The sequence below is a fragment of the Miniopterus schreibersii genome (genome assembly GCF_964146895.1).
Source record: "Miniopterus schreibersii genome assembly, chromosome: 12".
Lineage (NCBI taxonomy): Eukaryota > Metazoa > Chordata > Mammalia > Chiroptera > Miniopteridae > Miniopterus > Miniopterus schreibersii.
The window spans coordinates 70,630,526-70,647,536 of NC_138112.1; the positions used below are offsets into that span (position 1 = coordinate 70,630,526).

The 17,011-nt window shown below is 58.4% G+C and overlaps 2 protein-coding genes across 3 annotated transcripts; one reads left to right on the forward strand and one right to left on the reverse strand.

Moving 5' to 3' along the window:
- Positions 1-1,001: 1,001 nt before the first annotated feature.
- On the reverse strand, positions 1,002-5,836 carry TMEM134 (transmembrane protein 134). Its single transcript, XM_081154599.1, has 7 exons — positions 5,595-5,836; positions 4,576-4,640; positions 4,070-4,159; positions 3,841-3,917; positions 1,731-1,775; positions 1,480-1,533; positions 1,002-1,379 (listed from the first exon to the last, which is right to left on the reverse strand). The coding sequence occupies exons 1-7, from the start codon at positions 5,766-5,768 to the stop codon at positions 1,297-1,299; spliced, it is 588 nt and encodes a 195-aa protein (XP_081010725.1). The 5' UTR covers positions 5,769-5,836; the 3' UTR covers positions 1,002-1,296.
- A 5,553-nt stretch (positions 5,837-11,389) lies between these two features.
- On the forward strand, positions 11,390-16,687 carry AIP (AHR interacting HSP90 co-chaperone). Of its 2 annotated transcripts, none has more exons than XM_081155579.1 (6): positions 11,390-11,609; positions 13,711-13,890; positions 15,083-15,271; positions 15,655-15,831; positions 15,927-16,068; positions 16,384-16,687. In XM_081155579.1, the coding sequence occupies exons 1-6, from the start codon at positions 11,511-11,513 to the stop codon at positions 16,587-16,589; spliced, it is 993 nt and encodes a 330-aa protein (XP_081011705.1). In that variant the 5' UTR covers positions 11,390-11,510; the 3' UTR covers positions 16,590-16,687. The 2 variants fall into 2 exon arrangements, with proteins under 2 accessions (XP_081011705.1, XP_081011706.1); XM_081155580.1 differs by having other exon boundaries at positions 11,457-11,609; positions 15,927-16,060; positions 16,384-16,681.
- The last annotated feature ends 324 nt before the right edge of the window (positions 16,688-17,011 follow it).

Sequence of the window (17,011 nt, forward strand, 5' to 3'; positions counted from 1 at the left end):
GAAGGCACTGTCCTGGCTGCTGCATGCACAGTAGAGACTAGGCCAGGCCAAGTCCCTTAATGGTACTCACGTTTTCCTGGGAGACACAGACTGTAAACGTGGAATTACATGAAGAGGGTCTCCTCAGCCCACATGTTCATCCAGCCGGAGGTTGGCCAGCTGGTGACCACCAGCTCAGTGCCCTTCCCCACCCCACTGGTCTCATGGAACCCTGGGTTATGTCCCTAACCTTGCCCTTGGGTGAGTCAATCTCTCTGGGTCTCAGTTTTCCTCATCTGTAAATTGGGGCTGAGGAAGTGAGGACCAGAAATGGCCTGTGTTAAGTATTTAGCGCAGGCCCTGGTGCCTTCTAAGAGTTTGATAAATGGTAGCTATTATGATCTCAGATTTCAGGGTTCCCAAAGATCTAGTTCTTAAGACTCTGAGATATTTGGATTTTTCAAAATCCTGAGATGGTCTTTTTCCAATGTTCTGTGGTTCTAAGAGTCTTTGATCACTGAGGTTCACTATCAAATGACCCTATATCCCAAGTCCTTTGTCTCCTATTTCTCCCAACCCCTGGGCCTAAGAAGTAGGGCAGTGGGTGGAGGGGGCTGGGCCGCTACCCTGCCATGGCCCACATTCCGAGCTGGCTGAGGCAGCCCAGGGCCCCAGGGCCAGGCTGGAACGGGGATAGCAGCCTCCAGGCCCCAGGCCTGCGTCATCTCAGTGCCCTTGGCCAGGGCAGGTGCTAATGCTGCCCCTACAGGTGGAGACGGGCAGGCGGACGATGCCAAGGACGGGGCAGCGGGGAGGCTGGAGGCGGCTCCTCCAGCTTTCAGGGCCGGAGTCCGAGGGCCCAGCTCTGCCCCTAACGCACAGCCTCGGGCAAGTCTCGGACCGTCAGGGCTGCCCCGTGTGCACCCGGAGACGGGGTCCCGGCGCCTCAGGCCCAGGGCCGGCCCTCGCTGGAGCGGTGGCCAGGCTGATGGGCAGGTTGGAAGGAAAGCGCGATTCTCCGCTGGATGTAAGCACCCCTTTTATTAGCACAAGGCACCGCCGACTCGGGAGCCTCAGGGCCCGAGGATAAGTTAAGGCACAGAGCAGTCAAGGGGTGACTTTCCCAGGCCCAGGTAGCGGGCCTGGGATCCGCGCGCCCCAAACTTCCTGAGCAAACTCCGACGTGGACGCGGCTAGGGGCCTGAGGTCCTTTTCCGCTGAGATGGGGGAACCGGGGCGGCGCGGGCGGAGGAGCGCCCCCTGGGGGCGAGGCGAGGCGAGGCCGCCGGGCCCCGCGGATCCCGCCGGCGGCGGCGCTCACTTCTCGAAGTAGGGCAGGTAGAAGAACTGGAAGCCGCGGCGGCCCTTGACGGCGCAGTAGATGAAGATCACGTGGTAGACTGCGGGGCGGGGCCAGTCAGCGCCTAAGCCCCGCCCCTCCCCACCCTCAGGCCCCCGCCCCTCCAGGCCCCGCCCCTCCAGGCCCCGCCCCGCTCGCACCTCCCGGGACCAACAACAGGAAGCCGGGCACGAAGAAGATGGCGCTGGAGACTCCTTTGGGAAGAGAGGAGGGGCCAGGTCAGGGCGGGGAGGCAGCTTCCGCAGCGAAGGCGCCGCCGCCGGCGGGGAGGGTGGCGGGTGGCGGGTGGCGGGTGGCGGGTGGCGAGGGACGGGAGGGGAGGGGAGGGGAGGGCGCGCCCAGGACCCCTGGGCCCCGGAGGGGAGCGAGCGCCCGCGGGGGGGGGGCTCACCTGGAGCGGGGGCCACCTCCAGTCCCACGCCGGTCAGGATCAGCACTGCGGACGGAGCCGCGAGCGTGAGGGCGGGGACGGGGGCCGGCGCTGGGCCCTCCAGCCGCAGCCCTCGGCGCGGCTCGGCCTGAGGAACGGTGTCCCCGCCTGAGCCGAAGCCTCCCCGGGCGGAGGCCCCCGTGGAAGCTCGCCCGGCTCTGTGCTCAGAGCGAGGCCCTGGAGGCCCCGGGAAGCGTCTGTCGGGAGAGACCTGTCGTCTCTCCTTGGGGGGCTATCAGTCAGCACACACTCACGGAGCACCTGCACTGGGAGTCCCTGCGGGCTGCGGGGGAGGCGGAAGAGGTCCTTGCCCCATGGCCTCCCCCAGTAAAGCAGCCAACAGGATCCCCCGGGCCTCTGCCCCACTGGTCGGGACATGGGGGGTAAGATCAGACACCATGGGACCTGGGCGCTCAGGGAGGAGCTGCTTGGAGGCAGAGGCATCGCAGCTGAGGGGCAGCAGCAGAGTAGTGCTTAACGTTTAGCAGCCACTTGCTAGGCGCTGCCAGACCCTGGCTGAGGGCGTTACCTGCACACCTTATTTAATCATCACCTTGACTGAATGACAAGAGGTATTATACCCATTTCACAGATGAAACTGAGGCACAGAGAGGGACAGTAACTTGCTCAGGGCTGTACTTGGAAGGTGGTGGCAATCTGACCAGACAGGAGTATTCCAGACTGTGGGGAATTTGGGGGCTTTCTAGGGGCTTCCAGCTTTTGGTGAGACTGCAGAGACAAAAGCCCAGGCTTGAGGAGTTTGGCAGGGCCTGTAGGCCCAGGAGACAGATGTGGACTTTGGCTGAGGACAGTGGATGTTGGGGAAAGTGGGGAGGTCATGGCTAAATCAACTTTTCAGGCCCAGAGAGAGTCCTGGGTCCCCAGGTAGAGGATGGGATGGGAGGAGGTGGGGGGAGGTGGGCTCTGCAGCAACCGGAGAGACTTGAGGGGCCACTAGGAACTGTTGTGTGGTTCGTGCCTAGTACAGAGCACCTCAAAAAGGACATAATGGGGGCTGAAACTCACCCCCTGCACCCTGGCTTCGGGCTGCAGGCTCTGCTCACTCAGAGTAGGCATCTTTTTCTAATTCCTACAAAGGCCCTTTATGGGCCTTTGGTGGCCCCCAGGCCTGGCAATGTCATTGATGTGGGTTTAAGTCTCAGCTCGTCTACCTCTTAGCTGTGACCTGAGGGAGTCCCTCCACTTGCATGAATTTGTGTCCTTATTTCAGGACCAGGATGGTAATTGTGCTTGCCCTGTTAGGTGCTGAGAGGGTCAAGTGAGATAAGGCAGGTGGCTAGTGTGACCAGTGCCCTGTGAGCGGGTGTTGGGGAAGTGGGAGCGCCCTCCTCTGCACACAGACACTAGAGCTGAGGCAAGGACCCCACTCAGCTTTCTGTCCAGGGCACTTGTTCTTCCTGGAGGAGGAAAGGTGGCTGCCACAGTGGGGGCCTCCTTATGGGGCCCTCTTGATCCTAACCCTAGAAACTTTCTGGAGACCTTGACTCCTCAGCCCCATAGAATGAAAAGTGTGGGAGTCAGAAAACATCGGGCTATGAGATCTGTCTACTCTGGGCCTGTTTTCCCATCTGGGCAATGGGGACAGGTCCTTGTCAGCTCTCAGACTCCACAGAAGGGGGAGTGACAGGTGTCCTGTGGATCAGGCTGACAGGGCACACAGCATCCCTGGCCATGGGAACAGGCATCTCCCTGTGCATCTGGCCCTACCTCTTCCTTGCTGTGTGACCTCTGTAAGAGGAGGAAATAAGCCTACCCTACACCTGGTTTGAAGTAGACACAAAATAAATGGATTAAACAAGTTAAGTTATAAAAAAAAAAGTTTAGAACACTGAACCAGGTTCCATTTTCATCTGTGTGTGATTTCCTGGCTGTGGGACCAGGAAGCTGGGCCTTTCCCTCTCAAGACCTCAGTTTCCTCACCTGTAAAATAGGAGTGGGGTGATGGCAGCGAGCTGCCTCCTCAGGATGCTGGGAGGCTGTGTGCCAAGGGAATGCAGAGCCTGCAGGAAGAAGGGCAGACCCCCTCCCAGGGGCTCTCAAGGACACTCACCCAGCCCCAGCAGCAGCAGCAGGAAGGAGGCCAGCACTACCCTGCGGTTCTTCTGGATCAAAGGGTGTTGAGTCCAGCTGGGGGGCAGGAGAGCAGGATGGATGTGAAAGAGGCAACAGGAGGCTTACCCTCTTCTGTCGCCCTCCCTGACCCAGAGGGCTGAGGGGAACAGCCAGGGTGGCCTGTCCTGGGCTCTGCCACAGGTGGCTCAAGAAGGGCGGGACCTCACCTGCAGCAGGCATTGTAGGAGCGCTGGGTGCTGTTGCTGATGGTGCTAAAGGACCACTGGGAGCTGCGGACGGATGTTCGGCCAGAATCCCTGCAGGGCAGGTGGGCCCAGTGAGAGGGAAGAGAGAGGCAAAGAAGGGGTCCCTTTGGGACAGGAGTCATGGTGATATGGCAGAGGAGGGGGAGGGATGGGCTGGGGGTTCCTGCAGGACTGGGGTAGAAGGCTGGGGATTCAGGCTGGGGGTTCCTGCAGGACAAGTGACCTGTGGGGAGGTAGGGGCCAGACCAAGCTGGGTTTTCTGCAGGATAAAGAGCTTGGTGGGGGTGGGTAGGTGAGATGGGTACTAGGGTAGGGTGACCCTGCAGGACAGGGGAACACAGGGGAGGAGTGGGGATCAGCGAGGAACCCCTGAAGGAGGTTGGTGAGGCTGAGGGAGGTGAGGTGGAGGGCTGATGGGAGGCAGAGGCCCGGCCGTGAGTATGGGTGGGTCCCCACCTGGCCCTGACCTGGTGCTGACTCCCCCATCTGGCTCCGGAGGCGCCTGGGCTCCATCCTCATCGTTTTCCAGGTTCTGTTCCAGAACACGGGGCTCAGGGCTTACTGGGCTCAGGCCCTTCCTCCCTCCGTGCCCTGGGGAGAGGGCCAAGCCAGCCCACGCAGCTGCTTCCCGCGGCTGACAGCTGCTCACCTGGCCCCTCCACCCTCCCCCTCCCGGCAGAGCAGGACGGGTTTGATGAATCACAGGGTGTGATGAATCACAAACCGAAACCAGGTAGGAGCTGGGAGCTGGAGGCTTTGGGGGGCAGGAGCCCAGGGGTTGATTGAGGGCTCCCAGCATGGGTCCCAGGGCCAGGACATATCCCAGGTTTGGGAGTCAGGGTGAAACTCAAAGCGTGGTATTTCAGGGGCCCAACAAGGAGGCTCTTGATTTGGGGTGCCAGGGAAGGGCAGGCCCATGGTTTCCAGGTTTGGGGCACAGGAATCTGGTCCAGGGTCTTCAAGAAAAGAATCCTAGAGTTGGTGCAGGTCATCCGGGAAAATGGGGATTTCCAGCTTGGTGGGAGTCAAGGTGTGGGCAAGGGCTCATCATGAGTGGGGGCCCCCAGCCCGGGGGAAAGGATGGACTAGAGACTAACAGAACAGAGGCGGGTGCAGGTTCCTGGTAGGCCACCTGGCCCGGGGCTCAGGGGGCGGCTCCTGAATGCTGACAGGGTCTGGTTCAGGGGCACGAGGGCTGCCCAGCCCCCTCCTAGTACTGAGGAAGGAGGGGTCAGCATCCACGGCGGGCGAGGACTCCGGCCGGGGCGGGCGGGAGCTCCCGGGCGGTCTCCGGGCTCAGGGGGAGGCTGGAGCCCCGGATCGGAGCCGAGGGGGCTGGGCCGGGCCGGTCGGCGGCCACGTCGGGGGGCGGCCCCCACGCCGGCGACGGCCTCTGCACGGGGCCTCCCCGGGCCCGGGCTCTCCAGGGCCGGCCTGGGGTCCCGCCCGGGGCCGGGCGGGGGGTGAGGGGGGCCGGGCCGGTCACCTGGTAGCGCAGGCGGGACTGCTTGTCCTCGTCGGCCGCCTCGAACCGCGCCCGGCGTTCGAAGTGCAGCGGCCCGAAGCGGGCGACCCCGCTGGACTCGGGCCCAGGGCCCGCGTCCTCCAGGGACAGCTCGAAGGCGTCATCGATGCTGAACTGGGGCCGGGCGGCGCTCATGGCCCCGCCAGGTCAGGCGCCCCCCGCCGCCGCCGCCATCCGCGCCCGCCGCCCGGCTTCGCCGTGGCCCCGCCCCCGCGCGCAGGCCCCGCCCCGCGCCGTCGTCTAGGGAGCCGGCGCCCCGCCCCGGCCACGCCCCCACGCGACGGCCCCGCCCCGTCCTCCCTCCGCAGGCCAGAGCTGCCGAGCGCCGAGCTGACAAGTGGGCCGGGCACGCTCTCCTGCGGCCCGCGCTGGGCCCGGGGCGCCGCCCAGCGGCAGCCTCCGCGAGCGGCAGCCGGTGCGGGTTCCGACGCGGGCCCGGGTCTGTTCCGAGGGCTGGGAGCGGCCGCCTGCCAGGCGCCGTCCTGCCGCCGGAGACGCAGCCTTGTGCACGCAGCCCGCCCCTGCGGCGCCAGGGAGACCCGGGGACCTGCTTCCCACCCTTGCCGCGGCCCTGCACGGAGGGTGTTTTCTCACCGCCTTGCAGCTGTGCAGCCGCACTCAGAGTTTACGCGGCTTCCACTCCTCCAGGCCACTGCACTCAGCAGCCAGAGTTCTCTAGGCACAAATCCGATTATTTTCTCTGTGTGTTGTTCTTAAATAAAGCTTTCAAAAATATATAAAAACAAGTATGCTGCTAAGTCACTCCTCTGTATAAAATTGTCCCTCGGTTTTCCATTGTACTTAAAATAATATCTAAACTGCTGACTAAGGCCCACAGGGCTCTGAATACACTGGTCTCTGCCCGCCTCTTCCACTCTCAAGTCCTCCTCTGCCCCCTTCACCCCACACAGGCCACGCTGAGTCCTACCTCAGGGACTTTGCACGTGCGGTTGCCTGTGCCAGGAAAGCAGCACACCTCTCAGGGAAGCGGCCCCTGACTATGCAATGTAAAGTCAGTTTCAGTTTCACATTGCACAGCACTTACCTTTATAGTTTCATTCACCACCGTGTCTACAGTGCCCAGGACAGTGTTTGGCACTAAGTACATGCTCAATAAATATTTGTGGCAGAAATGAATGCATGCTTTGTTAAAATCCCAAATGCTTTCAAGTGGAAGAGCTGGGATGTCAATGCAGGCCCACCTAGCCCTGGGGGTGCTTGTACTCCTCCACCCAACCACCCCACTTCCTTTTATGACCTCAGGGACAGAGCTGTGTCAAGGATGCCTCTCAGTTTGTGACACCTCACCTCTATGAATGAGTAATTTTCCTCCACCCCTCCCCATCCCCCCCCCTCCCCCCGCTGGGCCCCCATCAGTGTGCTCAGTCAGCTCCCTTGAATCCTGCCTGGGTCTCTACTACACATGGCACTGGCTCCTATGGGGATGTGTTCGCAATTTACAAACATGGTGTAGTGTATAAAACTCATTCGTCTGTACATTTTTACACTCAATACTAATGTTCTCCACATGCATCTCGTTCGTTGCTTCTGGCTGCATGTGATACACCGTGTTGAGCATCTAGCCCTTTTATTATGCCCCCGCCGCCACCACCAAGGGACCCACATGTAGCTTGGCCTGATACCCCCATCAGATCACGGACATCACTGACTGCTGTGGACATCTTCACAGTGTCCTTTGATGGCTGTGGGAGAATTCTTCCTGAAGTAGGACTTCAGCCAAGCTCTCCTGAGTGGTTGTGCGCATTTACACACCCACCGCGAGGGTTCTGGTTTTCTCTTAGCACTCGGTATTGGCTTGCTAATGGCTTGCCAATCTGATGAGTCTAAAGTGGAACCTCATTTTCATCTGGGGATCTCTGATGACTGGACAAGTTGAACAGCTCTTCATGCACTTGTCAGTCATGGTGGTTCCCTCTTCTGTGAACTGTCTGTATCTCTTGTCCACTTTTTTCTATTGGGTTTCTAGTCTTTTTTCTGATTTGCATGTCTGTACATTTCTAAGAATTAATCCCTTGCTGGGTTTGATGCTGCACACATCTCCCTATTTTTATCTCCTTACTTGTCTAAGGTGGTCTGAATTAAAGAACCATCCTCCTTTTCATATAGTCAAATCCATCAGGTTTGTGCTCTTGGAGTCTTGTTTGAAGTGTTCCCTCACCCTGAAGTGACAAAGGTATCCTCCAACACCTTTTCCTACTGCACTGGAATTCTATTCTTCTTACTAGCTTTGGGATCTTGATGGGCTAGGACCAGGGTAAGGGGAGTGAGGCATTCCCTTTGGTGAAAAATTTAAGCAGTCACCCAAAAACTCAGTAAGAAATATCAATAATAGTTTATTTTTAATTTTTTAAATTAATTGATTAGAGAGAGAGGAGGGGAGAGAGAGAGAGATAAAAACATCAAGGATGAGAGAGTCATCATTAATCGGCTGCCTCCTGCATGTCCCCTTCTGGGGATCGAGCCCTCAATGGGGGCATGTGCCCTCACCAGGAAATGAACCGCGATCTCCTAGATAATAATAGGTCAATGCTCAACCGCTGAGTCACACTGGCTGGGCCTCAGTATTTTAATGCATTATTTTAAAAATCAAATTTAAGGCAAAACTCCATGATGAACAAAATACCAAAATTTTAAAGACAAGATTCAACCTTGCCCGGCTCACCTCACTCACCATACCCTAGTCCTGACTTTGCCTTGAGCAAGTTACATAACATCTCTGTGCTTCAGTTTCCTCATTTGTTAGGTGGAAGGAACAATGTTTCCTTCACAGCATTCACTTAGGATTAAATGAGTTACTACATAGTCAGGAGCATAGCGCAGTGCCTGGCACGTAGGAGTACTGGATTGGTGTTAGGTATTATTACAACTCACAATAAGATCCTTAACCCTATGGATCCTACCTTTGAATGCGGCATAGGGAGGGATCCAGATTTATTTCAACGTAGAGAGCGCCGGTTTCCCCAGCACCGCCTACCAATCAGTTCTTCCTCCCTCTGAAGTATGGTGCCACATTTGTCATATATCAACTATAGTATATAGTTATTAACATGTATCTATTTTAAGTTCTGTTTTTTGGTTCCATTGGTCCCTTGACTAATTCTTTTTTCTTTTTTTTAATATGATTTTATTGATTTTTAGAGAGGAAAGGACAGAGACAGAGAGATAGAAACTTCGCTGAGAGAGAAACATCACATCGATTGGCTGCCTTCCGGGCATGCGCCCTGACCCCAAGTTGAACCAGTGACAGCCGGTGACCTCTCCCTGCTTGGAAGGACACTCAACCAACTGAGCCACACTGGCCAGGGCAGTACCTCATGTTGTTACCAGAAAGGGGGCCTGGCCCTGAGATGGTCTTCCTAGGGCCCACTGGCAGTGTGTGAGTTCTTGACTTCATGCAGGAAAGATCTCACAGCATGAGTCCAGGTGATTTTTAGAGGACGTTTATTAAAGCTGGGGACAATGAAACAACGGAAGGGCCTAGGACAGAAGAGGCAGCGGGAGAGCCCAGGCGGGGCTGCTGTGGCTCACTGAGAAGTCAGAGAAAAGGTGGCCTTGGGGCAGGTTCAGGGTGTTAGCCCAGGACGAGCTGCCGCTGCCCACTGCTGCCCTGGTTGCAAGCCTCCCATGGGGTCCCTTAAGAGTTTAGGAGATGCAGCCTGTGGGGGAAATGGGAGTCGGAGGGGAAAGGCACGGGAGTGGTCCTGGGAGGGAGAGCACACACTGGGGTGGTTTCTTGAGGGTTTTTAAAGGCTGGACATGTAGGGGAGGTCTTAGGGGAAGATCTCAATAGAAAATTCATCAGTTTTATGCTGATGTGCCAAAATGAGACTTATTCCCTTAATGTCATCTGTCCTTAGGTGTGGTTGGCACAAATGTCACCCACTGGATTTCTGCTATCTGTCTCCCTGAGTGGGGCGATTTAAGTTATTTACCCTCTGGTTAGGGAGGAGAAGTGCAAAGCATTCACTCTTAAGTGTCCTGGGTTTAGGGAAGACAGGATTTACTAGATGGCTGCAAACTGCCAGGCATCTAGATTTACTAGATGGCTGCAAACCGCTTGGCATCTAGATTTACTAGATGACTGTAAACTGCTTGTTTAACTACCTGTCTCAGTTTCCCTATCCCGCTTGTCCTGGCTTACTAGCCTGTCTCAATATAAATGGAATCATATAGCATCTTCCTTTTAGTGAGTGGTATTCATTTAGATATTGGTGTATTTTCATATACACTAGTGGATTCAATTAGCTTAATATTTCATTTAGAATTTTATATCTGTATTTATTAGTAAAATGTATACTTTTCTTGCCTTATGGTATACTTATCTGGTTCCGGAATCAACATTAAAGTAGCCTTGTAAAATACGTTGGTTGGCTTTCCTCTTTTTTTCTATTTTCTGAACAATCTGTGTAGACTACTTGTTGCTTCAAAATTTGGCAGAACTTGCCTGTAAAACTTCCTGTATTGGTTAAAAAAAAAAAAAGCAGAAAACAAACAAAGCATGTTACCTTCCTCTCAGAGGTCCTGCCTGTCTCAGGGGAGCTCCTGTGGGAAATGAACCAGGGTAAATACATGAAGTGCTTAGCACCTTCGCAGTCATGATGGTGGGAGGTAGACAGTGCAGAGGTCTCAAGACATTCCTCTTGAGGGTGGCGACCTAAATCTCGTGGATGAGAGGGGGCCACGGACGAAACCCGACGAGCTCAGGGGGGGCCTGCATGGCAGCCTTACAAACTCAGAGACCAAAAATAACCACATAGGATGGTCTGAAATGAAAACTTTCTCACTAAAAGCAGTTCAGGGCAAGGAGTCATGTCCCAGGGCAATGTTTTTCCCTAACCCAGATCAATCCTCGCCTTAACTGAGCCTGTCTTTTGGCAACTAGAATAACACACCTGAAAACATGCCTTTGGAGTAACAAAGTAATTTCCCTTGTTACTTTGGGAAGTAACAAAGTAACAAAGTAACAAAGTAACAAAGGAGCAGCACAGCCGCCATGGTTACTGTTATGCAGCTAATTGCCGGCGGTTAGCTCGCCGGGAAACACGGATGTAAAAGTGTCTTGTTTATTTATTTTACTCTTTATTCTGCCCCAGAGGTGTGGCTCTCTCCCGCCTCCCTGCTCTATCACCCAGAGATTTCACGAGACCCCCTCACAGCTCCCTCTTCGGACCTCACTCCTGTCACCCCTGCAGTCACACCCACCGGGCTCCCCTGGGCGCCAGGCACCGTGGGTTCAGCGGGTGGCACTCACCGCCGCCAGCCCCACGCGGCCTTCTCTCAGGATCTGAGGAACTTAAGCTCCCACAGGGGCAGACACCCTCCTGCCCTTCTTACTCCTGGTTTCCCTTTTCATTTTTGACAGAGAAGAAAATCCAGGATTCAAAAGCCATGACTATTGTGCTAGATATGCAAAAGAAAAGGCCCGAGGGAACACACAAAAATAGTTTTGGGGGGACTGCCCCGCCCCCGCCCCCATTTTCCTCTCCTAGGTGGGAAAGGAGGTTCTACTCTTCCTACATCTTTCAATGGAGCGGCAGGCACAAGGCGATGCGGGAGGGCCGCGGCCCTGTTTTCTGGGGACCCCCTCCGCCCGCAGGCCCCGGCCCCGCCTCCCTGACCCGCGGCGGTCGGTCCTCCTCCAGCCTCAGGCCCCGCCCCCGGTGAGACCCGCGCGCTCAGCCGCGCCGCAGACAACCAATCACCTTCCGTTCCCACGTTCCATCCCTTTTGGGCGTCTGCCCTCAGCCAAAATGGCGCCGCCTCGGAAGTTGCCGAAGCTCCAGAAGTGGCCGAAGCAGGTCCGGAAGCTGCCGAGCGAGTCCGGAAGTTGCCGAAAGAGAGCAGCGGGTAAGGAGGATGGCGGATGTCATCGCAAGACTCCGGGAGGACGGGATCCAAAAGCGTGTGATACAGGAGGGCCGGGGGGAGCTCCCTGACTTTGAGGATGGAACCAAGGTCAGTGCCGCACCCCGTCCCTTTAACCCTCTGCGGCGCGGCGCGCATGCGAGGCGGGAGGAGGCCTGTAGGCGAGAGGTTGCGCATGCTTAGAGAGCAGCGGCGACCCTCCCGCTCCCGCGCCGAACTCGACGCTGATTGGTCTGCATTTAAGTAGGGGGCGAATGGGCGCGCGTCTGCCCCGCCCCCTCGCTCGGCCGGCAGGCGGCGCACGCGGGCTGCGGGGCTTTGACCTCGGCGTCTGCTTGGACCCTGAGCTGCACACCCGGGATCTGGGAGGGGGCCCCCGGGACCTCTGGGCTGCAAGGCTTAAGATCCTTTATAGATGGAAGGGTCTTCTTAAAACACCTAGGCCAGCCCCCCTCGTGTAGATGGGGAAACTGAGGCCGGGGAACAGGCCCGGAGGTCAGGTCTGCGGGAGCACAACCCTTTGGCAGCTTTCCAACCGGTCTCCGGTGCATCGCTCCGGGCTGGGACGCAAAGAGCCTCCTACCTCCCTCCTTTGTACGCCCAGGGCCCTCCTGGCCCCTGCCCTAAACCTAGGTCTCCAGGCTCCCCTGCGTCTGCTGTGCATGCAGCCCTCCCCTCCGGGGGCGCCTTTCCCACTTGCCCCTTGTCTGTAAAGTAAGGACCTTCCCTGGGGCAGCTCCTGGGCCCAGCAGGCATGTTGAGCAAAACACTGAAGATCCCAGGCCGGCCCGGGGTGGGTGCGAGCGCTCCGGGAGCAGAGGGGCACCGCATGGCTCTAGTGAGCATTTACATTAAGAGGGACCTTTGCCCAGAGAGAAGGGGTTTGGCTGCCTGTGCCCATGGGGTTGGTGGCCTGGAAGAAGGTCTTGGCAAGGGAGATTCCGGATGGAACAGACATCAGAAGCAGAGAACGTTATAAAGATAGTGAAGACCTGGGAACAATGACGCCGAAATAACAGGGACAGGTGATATTAAATGACAAACCACGGGCGCTGATTTAGCGCTCACTCTGTGAGCACCGGGCTAAACGTTTACACGTTTATTTCCTTTCGTTTCCACAACGTGGGGTAAGTCCTGTTGTTGACTTTGTTGTACTGATGTGGAAACGGAGCTCAGAGAGGCAGCGGGGCCTGGTGATGAAAGAGTGTGGGCTCCTCTAACCATATCCTGTGGCTCCTCCTGTTCTCATGCCCCACTGCAAATCCTCAAAATGCACCCAGGGTCTTACCGCGTTTTACCACTTCTCCCATTACCACTCTGGTCCGGGCCACCCTGGGTTATGGCAGTAACCTCCTAACTCGCCTTCCTGCCCCTGCCCCCGCCCCTCTACAACCTGCTCTCATCCCAGGAGCAGCAGGACACACATCACATCACGTCCCTCCTCCGCTTGGATCCACCGAGTGGCTTCCATCTCAGTAAAACAACAAGGCCCTCACCACACATGGCCTACCGGCCCTGGGGGGTCCACCTTGGACCCCATGACTCCATGGTGCACCCTTCCCCTGCAGCCACTCTGCGTCGGCCACCGTGACCCTGCTGCTGCTTGAACTCACCATGTGCTGTCCCCCTTCGAGGCTCTTAGGCTGCTCTTCTTTTGGCCTAGAGAGTTAATACCGGCTTGCTACCACCTGGCTTGCTGCTCAAAGGGTGCCTTGCCCACCCCGTATAAACCCCTCCTGCCTTGCCTGCTGCGGCTTGCTTTCCGGTCCATAGCACTTACCTCCACCTTACATAGCACATCCTTGTGTTTGAGGCCCATCTCTTTCGTCTAGAGTCTAAACGGTCCACGCGAGCTCCGCGGGGGCAGGGATTTTGTCTGTTCCCTTCACTGCTGTGTCCAGCACAGAGCTCGGGTACATAGTCGGTGCCCAGTAAATATTTGTTGGGAGGCTGATTGGAGTCAGGCTGCTGGGCTACCACCCCAGGCTGCCCACCCACTAGCCATGTGACTTGAGCCCCTTACTGCCCTCTCCTTCGCTTACTTTCCTCGCTCGGGTGGTGGGGTGAGAGGTCAGGTGGTGAGCCCTGGGCAAGCCCTGTCCCTTATGCTGTCTGCAGGCTGGGAGCCGGCCTTGTTCTTGGGGGCTGGGCGAGGGTTCACGCCCTTGCCTGGTCCCGCATCCGCCTGCAGGCCACCTTCCACTACCGGACTCTGCGCAGCGACGAAGAGGGCACTGTGCTGGATGACAGCCGTGCACGCGGCAAGCCCATGGAGCTCATCATTGGCAAGAAGTTCAAGCTGCCCGTGTGGGAGACCATCGTGAGCACCATGCGCGAGGGGGAGATTGCCCAGTTCCACTGCGATGTCAAGGTGCCTGGCGTCATGCGTCTGCCTGCGGTGTCTGTCCTGCTATCCCTGTTCCCCATCCCGGGGCCTCTACCCTGGCTAGGTCACCTCCAGCTCCCTCCAGGTCACTGTACCACCAAGGACACCAGCATCCCAGCCTCTATTCTGCCTTCTCCTCTCCATTAGCCAGACTATAGCCATGGGACTGGTTCTCAAATGAAAATGACCCGCTCAACTCCTTGCTTCAGGCCTCTCTGGCTCCTGGTCATCATCAGGCTTGAGCGGAAGCTCTAGCTGCGCACTTGGCCCTGTAGGGTCTAGCCCCTGCCAGTCCCCCCTTCTCCCCTCCCCACCCTGCCTTTCCTTTCCTTTCCATTCAGTTTTTGGCCAAGATTCCCCCTCATACCTCACAGTGAATTCCTGGGTCACCACCCCCAGGAAGCCCTCCCCGACTGCTGATAGTTGGCCTGAGCCCCTCCTTTGGGTCCTCCAACCCGTCTTGCCTTGCGTGGTCGGGATCTGTTCCTCTGCTCAGGTATCAGCTACTTCAGGGCAGGGGTTGGGCTCGTTCCCGCCACTTTCAAGATGCCCGGCATGAGCCAGCGCAGACCCAAGGCTCAGGGGTCCGCAGGCCAGGTGCAGTGGGGCCGGGGAGAGCCCGTTAGACTGGGTGTCTTATTCCCACCTTCCCAGCAGCTGTTCCTGGTGGAAGGTGGAAGGTGAAAGGCTGGGTCCCCTATGCCTGAGGGTCTCCCCTGCTCTGGGTTGTGAAGTTGCCGCCCTGTGCTCAGGCCCTGGATGGGGTGGAGGGGGCAAGAGAGAAGGCAGAGGGTCTGGGAACAGAAGGTGGAGGGACCCCAGCAATGGCGAGTCCCGCCTGTGGGCTGCACTCCTGGGAGGAGAAGAGGTAAGAGTTCCCCGGGGCCTGTAAGGACAGGGGAGACGGGTTGACAGTGGAAGTGTGTGTTTGTGGGGTAAGTGCGTGGCGTGGTTTGGTGGCCAGAGAGGGTAGAAAGCTGGGAGCTTCATCAGGAGAAAGGGGGCTGGGAGGCCGGAGTCCCAAGGGGAAAGCGCTCCTACGTTTCAGCAGAGAGGGGCTGAACCAGCTGCAGCCCACCTCTGGGCCTCAGTGTCCTTTCTCTGGTGGTGACTGGGCGGGGGCTGGCTTCTTGGGCCACAATGACAGAGCCCCTGCTGCCCACTTGCCCTCCTGCAGCACGTGGTCCTGTATCCACTGGTGGCCAAGAGTTTACGCAACATTGCAGCCGGCAAGGACCCCCTGGAGGGCCAGCGGCACTGCTGTGGCATCGCCCAGATGCACGAGCACAGTTCCCTGGGCCACGCCGACCTGGACGCCCTGCAGCAGAACCCCCAGCCCCTCATCTTCGACATCGAGATGCTCAAGGTGAGGGGCCGCCAAGGCTCAGGCGCCCGGACAAAGTGCCACTGCCCAGCCTCAGAGTGGGCGCCGGCCCCGCCTGCCCGCGCAGGGCTCGTGGGCTCCACGGATAGACTGGTGGGGGGTCGAGGCAGGGCAGGTGCAAGAACACCTGTGCGGGACCCCTGGCTGTGCCTTGGGCTCCCTCCTGTGAGGGCAGCGATCTTCACCGCCTTGTTCACTGTTGTTTCTAGAACCTGGCACAGTGCTGGGCACGCAGGAGATGCTGCACAAATGTCTGTTGAGTGGTCAGTGAGGATCGAGCGGCTGTGGTTTCGGTCTCCGTTTCTGGAGGCTGAGCAGCTGCGGTGCCCGAGGGCTCCCCCTGACTTGGCCCACGCCCCCGGCAGGTGGAGGACCCTGGCACATACCAGCAGGACCCCTGGGCAATGACAGACGAGGAGAAGGCGAAGGCGGTGCCGGTCATCCACCAGGAGGGCAACCGGCTGTACCGCGAGGGCCACGTGAAGGAGGCGGCCGCCAAGTACTATGACGCCATCGCCTGCCTCAAGAACCTGCAGATGAAGGTGCCGCCCGAGGCCGCGCAGGTGGGCGGGGGCGGAGGGGCGCCCGGCGCCGGCTCTCAGCACCCGTTCCCCTCCCCCTGCCCCCACGACCCCAGGAACAGCCCGGGTCCCCGGACTGGATCCAGCTGGACCAGCAGATCACGCCGCTGCTGCTCAACTACTGTCAGTGCAAGCTGGTGGCCCAAGAGTATTACGAAGTGCTGGACCACTGCTCCTCCATCCTCAACAAGTATGACGGTGAGCGAGCCGAGCGCCGGGCGCTGCCGGCTGGCGGGGCTCGGGCAGGGCCTCCCCTCCCCTAGCGCCCTGGGCACTGGGCTGCAAGACCCAGCCTCTGACATCACCCCATCTGAGCTCCCCCAGCTCGGCAAAATACCCCCCCCCCCCCCGGCAGGGCTGTGGGCCTTGTGTGCCCATGAGCTGTGCGTGGTGTCAGGAGGGTCAGGAGGGCACTGTCCCCTGATGGACCCAGTGGTGCCAGAAGGCATGCTGGGCAGCTGGCCGGCCCCCCTCATGCCCCTGCATGCCTGCTGCCCGCTGCCCCCCCTGCAGACAACGTCAAGGCCTATTTCAAGCGGGGCAAGGCGCACGCAGCCGTGTGGAATGCCCAGGAGGCCCAGGCTGACTTTGCCAAGGTGCTGGAGCTGGACCCCGCCCTGGCACCCATTGTGAGCAAGGAGCTTCGCGCCCTGGAGGCACGGATCCGGCAGAAAGACGAGGAGGACAAGGCCCGCTTCCGGGGCATCTTCTCCCACTGACGGCCCTGCCCGCCCTGCCCAGCTCGCTGCCGCCTTGCCAGCACACCTGCCTCCCCTGTATCATGCTTCTCTGTACATAAAGGCCTTATTTATCTCTCTCTGGGCCTGCCGAGCTCATCCATTGGGAGAGGGGGTCATCGCCTCACATTTCCTGGTACTTGGGTGGTATTGGGGGGCAAAGGATCAGGGTTTAATCTCAGCGCCCCATTCACCAGCTAAGACCTCTCTGGACCCCAGTGTCCCTGACAGAGAAATGGGGATGATCTCTGCCACAAAGGAAGCATTTCTTGTTGGCCAGAGCTGGAAAGCCCAGGAGCCTTGAGTCTTAAAGGGGAGACAAAGTTTGTGCTTGAGTAAGACGGTCTCCCTCCCCCTCCAACCTCCGACCCAATGGTTCCCCTGGTCTCAGCTTCTGGGGCCAG